At 48.4% G+C, this 8,019-nt stretch overlaps 1 protein-coding gene across 1 annotated transcript in view; it reads left to right on the top strand.

Annotated features, from left to right (window-relative positions):
- Window positions 1–7,278: 7,278 nt before the first annotated feature.
- dnajc3a (DnaJ (Hsp40) homolog, subfamily C, member 3a) overlaps window positions 7,279–8,019 on the top strand; it is a 31,219-nt gene continuing 30,478 nt past the window's right edge. The window contains exon 1 of the mRNA XM_007890781.2: window positions 7,279–7,446. Coding sequence (XP_007888972.1) covers window positions 7,365–7,446 — 82 coding nt within the window. The 5' untranslated portion in view covers window positions 7,279–7,364. The remainder of the gene's footprint in view (window positions 7,447–8,019) is intronic.

The raw sequence follows: 8,019 nt of genomic DNA, 5'->3' as shown, positions 1-8,019 counted from the left end.
TAAGGTCAATTCACTTTACAGTATATTCTGTGAAGTGCTTTGAGATGTCTAGAAGACGTGAAAAGCGCTATATCAAATGCAAGGATTATTATTATTATTATTAAATATTTGGAGGCATTGTACAAACAGGTAGAACAAATGTGATAGGGGAGACAGAGGTTTTTCACAGATGAATTGAAACCTATAGCATTTTGTATCAATATTCATGTTAGGTCTATTTCATATACAGCAAAATATCACAAAGCAACCATTTATTTCTTGTGATTTTCTTAAAGAAAGGCAAGACTTCTCTGAATATACAATTTTCTAAATGTAATACTGTGGGGCATTCAAGCTCCTTTCTATTTCTTTAAGTGGCTTCCATGCTTCATTTTTAAAATAATCAACGACTGCAATCAGAAATGATTTGAAAGCAAGTTCCGAGGGGCAAATTTAATGGTTTGAAATGCCTCAGAGCTTATCATATGTCTCGATTAAAATGCTAGAAATAAAGCAGTATCATTTTCAGCAGTAGAGCAATATGGAGCAAGAAGGCTGATTTATACTGTACTTTATGCTCCTAATGACATTGGCGGAGGCTCATGAGATTTCTACACAGGCGCAACAAAGTACATGCACAGAATTATGTACTGGGTGTTAGGCTTTCAATGGTTTGAAGGGCTCGTCAAGCTAATTACTACGCTTAATTATTATATTCGATTTCAAGATCCTCTCACCGGTTTTCAAATCACTGTTCCCTCACACCTCCCTACCTATCCGACCTGCTTACCCCCCCACTCCACCATCCACTGGTTCTGCTCGGCTGGCTCTGGCCTCCCAATTGTTCCTTGTGCCCTCCGTTCCACCATCGTTGGCTGTGCCTTCAGCCACTGTACTGCGGAACTCTGAAACTCTCTCACTCAATCCCTCTGCCTTCCTTCCACCTTCAAATCCCGCCTAAAGACCTTCCTTTTGGGCCATGCTGATGGTCACCTCCCCACTCTCTCTCCTTCTGGCTAGTTGTCAGACTCCACCACTGTGAAGTGCTCTAGGATGCTACCCCGCGAGAAGGGTGCTATATAAATACTAGTTATGTTGTTAAGTAATAATAATGCCAAGTTCAAATAATCCATTTCAATTGGAATTTAAAAATAAATTGAAATGATGAAATATAAGTGCAAAACTAACATTACTACAGTTTGGGTGGTTGCTCAGTTACAAACACCCATGAAGTTACATTAAAAACACACAGAATTATAATGACAGAATCAAAATATTTTAGTTGATAATAAGTCCAGTTGTGAAAATATTGTGTAAAGATATTTCAGCCTACAGCTGTTTTAGCTAAAAATCTCTCATTATCGTTTTTTCTCATTTCATGATAAACAGTACTTACAGGGTCTGGACAACATTAGAAAATAAATATTACTTCTGGGAAGGATTTGGTGCAATCGGTAGCAATCTTGCCTCTGAAACAGAAGGGTGTGAGTTCAAGGATCATGTCAGAATTCTGAACTCAGTCTGGCTTGACATGCCAATTGAGAGTTGGGGAAAACTGAATTGTTGGTGGTGCCATCTCTTGGAGACACTAAAACTGTGATTAAGGTGTTTGTTAAAGTTCCTATAGCACTATCGGAAAAGTGAAGGGAACTTCTCCGATGTCCTAGCAAATAATCATCCAGACAAAATTGGTCATTTTCTTCAGTCATGGCTGTTTGTGGGATGTTGCTATGTACAAATTAGCTGCTGCATTAACCAATAAAACAGTTATTATGCTTTACAGTAAATCATATAAAGTGCTTTGTGATATCTTCCTAACATAAATGGTGCAAAGATTACTATTATTATACTAATAAGCATATTCAGATTACAAAAGAAGTTTGGATGAACCTTTGGCGTATTTGATCACATCCTCCCAGAGTACCCAACCTACTCTCCTCCATTTTAAGCATAAAGTCATTTTTCAAATGAATCCAATGCCTTGGGTCTCAACCACTCTTCCTTATAACCCATTCCAGCTGTTAATTACCCTTTGTGTAAATAATTTCTAGTGTATGTATGTCCTGAAATTACTCTTTGCAACCCTAAATCTATGTCCATTTGTCCTGTTGTCTCAATGCATCTGAACATACTGTTCCAGGTTGACTTTCTCAATCCCATTAAAAATGTTATAAAGCTCTGTAAGGTCCCAGCTAACAATTCTGCATTCAGGAGTCCGGAACGTTGGCATCTTGTTTGACCTTCAACTATCCTTTCTACCCCACATTCCTGCCATGACCACTCTGCCTTCCCCCACCTCCGCACCATCGTCCAGCTCCGCCACTGTCTCACACTGCAGGCCGCCGAAACCCTCGTACACGCATTCATAACATCGAGACATGATTATGCAAACTCCCTGCTTGTCAGCCTCCCCAACTCCTCCCTCCATAGGCTGCATATTATCCAGAACTCTGCAGCCCATGTCGTCTCCCACACCAGGCTCCTTGACCCTATCACCCCCCATCCTCGCCCGACTTCACTGGCTTCCCAACACACAGAGGATACAGTTCAAGATCCTGGTCCTCACTTTCAAAGCCCTCCATGGCCTTGCTCCCCCGTACCTCTGTGACCTTCTAAACCCCTACCAACATGCCCACTCCCTCCGTTCAGTGGGTTCCAGCCTGATTCACGTCCCCTGCCTCACGTCCCACCATTGGTGGGTGGGTCTTCAGACACTCTATGCCCACCCTCTGGGACTCCATCCCACAGTCCCTTTGCCTCACCCCTTCCCTCCTTCAAGATCCCGTCTCAATACCCTCCTCTTCAACCGTACCTTCGATCACCCTCCTTCACCCCCTACCCTCCTGATACCCTCCTTCACCCCCTACCCCCCTACCCCCTGATCCTGATTCCCAACTCGGGTCCAAAACACTGATTGTCCAGCGCCTTGGACGTCCTCCCAATGTGAAAGACCCTATACAAATTTGTTGTGGTTGCGAAGAATCCTAGCCTGTCTAATCACTGCTCATATCTTATTCCTTTTAGCACTGGGGATTATGTTTCTTGGTCTCCTTTGCACTGCTTCTAGGGCCTGAGGTGTTGTTGTTCCCTTATGTCAAAAACTGTACCCAGTGCTCCAACAGCAACCTGACCAGAGCACAATTTAGCTTGAGTATTATAACTGGGGACTGAAAACATTTAGTATAACCCAGCAGCATCTTTGCTTTGTTTACTGCTGCTTCACATTGTTTTGACATATTGAGCAATGCATCAACTAACACAGCAATAATTTGCAATTATAAAGAGGGTGAGAAGCAGGGATATCCAGAGGTTATGGGTAAAGTAGCAGAAGGCATGGTCATTGAAGGTGGTGCAGAGTTGTCAGGGGATGTCCAATAGGCTTGTATTAGCTGAGTGAAAGGGGCAGAAAAAGCAGTTGGAGATGGCGCCAGGTCAGCGAGGTAGGGAGGTGCCAGGGCATGTGTATGAGAGAAAGAGCATCTTGAAATCAATCTTTTCGGAGGCAGAGAGGATTGGGGTGATGGCGTGGCGTTTGGTACAGGTGAACATACGGTGTGGGATGGTAGGGGTTTGGATGAGTTGGATCTTATGGATGGTGCAACTGGGGAGACCAAGGAGGAGTACGGTTGAGGGAGGACTCAACAAGGCTCTCTCTCTCTCTCTCTCTCTCTCTCACACACACACACTCCCCCTACTCTCACTTTCTCATGCACACCCTCACCCCCTTCTCTCTCTCTCTCTCTCACACACACACACTCCCCCTACTCTCACTTTCTCATGCACACCCTCACCCCCTTCTCTCTCTCTCTCTCTCACACACACACACTCCCCCTACTCTCACTTTCTCATGCACACCCTCACCCCCTTCTCTCTCTCTCTCTCTCTCTCACACACACACACACACTAACCTCTTTCTCTCACAATGTGACACTCTCACACACACACACAGGCTCACCCCACTCTCTCACACAATGTGACACCCACTCATATCCATTCTCTCCTACTCACTCACTCACTCACTCTCTTATCTGTAGGTGTAGCGGATAATTGCTGCGCCCCCGCCAGCTCGGGGTGGGGGTGGGGGTGGGGGGGGAGGTGTAGGGGTACCTGGACGCGGGGAGGGGGAGGGGGGAGCAGTGTCTGTCTGTCTGTCTGTCTGTGCCGCTGCCTCTCCCACCTGTGAGGTTCAAACTGTCCGCCGCTCAGGCAGCGCCGCCGTCACTTCCTGTTTGACGGTTACCAGGCAACGAGTCCGGTGCGGGCGGGCGGGCGGGTCGGGGCTGGGCCTGGGCTGAGGGATAGGTTCACTTTTTTTGCGCGTGAAAAAAACGCCTTTGGGCGGGTGTCTATTTCATTAAATCTTTCATTTAAACCTGCAAAACGAACCCCTCCCTCCCACTCCCCACTCCCCACGACCTTTTCCTACAGTTTCGCAAACATCCACCTAAATTATTGGCCACTCTGTTACCCACAGGAGGCAACGTGCAATACTTGGCCACTTTGGACTAGTGTTGGTTGAATTTGAGCTAAAACTTCTGTTTCTGGCCACCCGACCCACCCGAGGAGACTCCGAAGTAATACATAATAATAATAATAATCCTTGCATTTCATATAGCTCTTTTCACGTCGGGAGGACGTCCCAAAGCGCTTCACAGAACACACTGTAAAGTGAATTGACTGTATATTTGTGGGCGAACGCGGCAGCCAATTGTGCACAGAAGTGTCCCACAAACAGTCGTAGATTGAAAATGTGCAATTTGTTATTGTTTTGGGTTTTGGAGGGATTATTATTATTATTATTAAGGAAACTTGCCCAAGGTTTCGCCCTCTGCCTGGAATTGAACTCAGGTCTCTCGCTTGCAAAGCGAGTGCTCTAACCACTGAGCTACAGGACTCCACGAGGAGACTCCGGGGCCTCAACAAATTCTGAGGAGGGAGACTCCATGTGGTTTAACCAGGCCCATGGAAACATTAAAACTTACCACTGAGGTGAGAAGCATTGAACTGATTCCTGTTGAACCTGCAGTTATAATAAAATAATAATAATAAACCTGGCATTTGATGTACAGCCTTATCGTGCCTTTGTTAAGGTTTCATATCAAGTGCAAGGATTATGATGATTATTTTATCATGCCTCCACTTCATCTTCACAAATGGCTTCTCCTCTAGCCCCCGGACCGTCTCGTGCGGCATTCCTCAGGCTTTGTCCTTGGTCCCCTCCTCTTCGATATCTATGCTCCCTCTTGGTGATATCATCCACAACTTCAACGTATATGGGGATGACACTCAACTCTATCTCTCTGCCTCCACCCTTGACTCCAGGACCACTGCTGTCCTGACAGAATGTTTGACAGACATCGAGTCCTGGATTACAGCTAACTTTCTTCAGTTGAACGTCAACAAAACCGAGGCTCTCCTGATTGTCACCTGTCAGCGCCTCCTCACCTCAGGCACTGATAGTATTACCATCCATGGATGCACATTCCACCTCACTGAACCAGTCGGGAACCTTGATGTCTTGCTTGACCTTCAATTATCTTTTCTACCCCTCATCCGTGTCATGACCCACCTCTGCCTTCCCCCACCTCTGCAACATCCCCCTGCTCCGACACTGTCTCACCGCAGGCTGCCGAGACCCTCATTCATGCATTCATAACATCCAGGCTGGACCACGCAAACTCCCTGCCTTTCGGCCATAGGTTGCAAATGATCCAGAACTCTGCAGGCCATGTCCTCTCCCACATCAGGCTCCGCGACCCTATGACCCCCATCCTCGCCTGACTCCACTGGCTTCCCATCACACAGAAGATACAGTTTGAAATCCTGATCCTCTATGGCCTGGCTCCCCCTACCTCTGTAACCTCATAAGCCCTTACCAACCTGCCCGCTTCCTCTGCTCAGCAGGCTCCAGCCTGCTTCACATCCCACTTGCCTGTCCCACCATTGGCGGGCAGGCCTACAGCCACTCTGCCCCCTCTCTGGAACTCTATCCCGCAGTTCCTCCGCCTTCTCCCCATGGCCTCCACCCTCTCTAATCCCGACCCCCAGCTCAGGTCCGAAACACTGATTGTCCAGCGCCTTAGGACATCCTCCCGATGTGAAAGGAGCTATACAAATGTAATTATACTGTTGTTATCACCAAGACGGAGCATGAATATGAGACAGAGGGGACCAAGAATAGATTGATCCTCGCAATGACCCCGTGCAAATGTACAGCTTATGTTTTTAAGTGGTTTTGCAGTATGTCACAGATTGTCACAATAACTATCCCTCACAGCATTTCCGAGGTTTTAACCATTTTGGATCCTGTTGCTCAGTGGTTAGAGCATGCGACCTGGGTTCGATCCCTGGCAGGGCGAAACGTTGGGCAAGTTTCCTTACTTCACATGCCTCTGTTTACAGCAATAAGTAGGAACCCGGTTGATAGTTGATTGGTGGATCGCTTTTCCGGGGATAATAATTCCTTAAAAAAAATTGGTCACTTCAATCGACGACTGTTTGTGGGACATTGCTGTGCGCAATTGGCTGCTGCGTTCGCCCACAAATATACAGTCAATTCACTTTACAGTGTGTTCTGTGAAGCGCTTTGGGACGTCCTCCTGACGTGAAAAGCGCTATATCAAATGCAAGGATTATTATTTATTATTATTTCAGGGCATGTCCTCCATCACACATTCAAACACGTATCCCCCTTCCCATTTGATGCTGTGACTTCTGTGCCAGCAGGATGTGGCAACGCATTTCACGGATTTACCTGAAAGGTTATCTCCACTGAAAAATATTTCATCATATGCCACACATGATCAACAGGCAAAACAAATGCAAATCCCAATCCCTCCCTGTCAAAAGAGTGAAGAGGGATTGGTCGGCAAACCTCCCGAGCGCGCTGCTCGCTGCTGAGTGGCTGGGGCGAGGCTGGCTGAGCCAATGACCGGGCTCCACGTCGTTGGGCGCGACGGCCAGCGGCGAGGTGCTGGTGTTCAGTGACCAATCCGCGACGAGCAGAGGCGGGACGTGGTGGCTCGGCGTCCAATCAGAGCAGAGAATCGGGGGTGGGGAGGCCGCGGTGCCGACGGAAGTGCGGGGCGGGCAAGCTCAACCAATGAGGAGCGAGACGGTCGACTCGCTGCAGGTGTGGCCGCAATGTGCGCTCGTCCAATCACGGGAGACCACGATCGATTCGTTCCGGCTGTGTGGCGTGGAGCGAAGTGGACGCTGAAAGCCGCAAACGGCCCCGCCCCCCCCCGCGCGCCGCGCCGCGCCGCCGAGCACACGAGCTGACGGACGAGCTCTCGCGCGCAGGCGTCGTCGCCCCACTTGCTCCCGAGTGCCCCGCGAGACAGAGGGAGACAAACGGCCGCCGCGGAGCCGCCCTGCAGCCGGCAATGGTCGCCCCACGGGCTTGTCTGACCAAAGCCTTCTCGTGCTTCCCGTTCCTGCTGGTCCTCATCGACCTGCAGTATGAAGGTAAGCCGGGGAGGGGGGGCGAGGGAGGCCGCTCTGCGGCAGTCGGGGGGCCCGGGGCCCTCTGGGGGCTCCGCTTCTGCTGAAACTTTTACCCTCCCGCTGCTCGGCGGGTCATGGCGAGATGTTGCTTCTCTCTTCCTCCTCCACCACCTCGTCCTCCTCCGCCACACCCCGTGGGTGAACAGCAGCTGCCGCTGTGAGGTCAGTCAGGTGCTGGGGTAACACCCCCTGAGCTCAGCTATACATGTCACAACCCTTTCACGCTTCTTCAGTAAGTGAGAGCCGAGTATAAGTTTTTCAACTGTTGCATATGTTCCACAATGTGCTCTTATTATGAAGTTCAGAGTAATTGCTAATGCTATTCACTCAAAAGATCTCCCAATACTGTACCTGTATCTGATTTATGTCATGAAACGAGTGATCAGACTCAGCCTCAATAATACTGCTCCACCAGTCCCATGGATACAAGAAAGTGATCAGAAGTCCAGAAATGTTATCTCAGGATAGTTACAATAGTAATCCTTGTGTTTGATATAGGGCTTTTCATGTCTTCTAGATGTTGGAAAGTGCCTC

This window comes from Callorhinchus milii, unplaced genomic scaffold (assembly GCF_018977255.1).
Source record: "Callorhinchus milii isolate IMCB2004 unplaced genomic scaffold, IMCB_Cmil_1.0 Scaffold4, whole genome shotgun sequence".
Classification (NCBI taxonomy): domain Eukaryota; kingdom Metazoa; phylum Chordata; class Chondrichthyes; order Chimaeriformes; family Callorhinchidae; genus Callorhinchus; species Callorhinchus milii.
The sequence above is the reverse complement of the archived record's forward strand: the minus strand, read 5'-3'. Positions and strand labels throughout refer to the sequence as shown.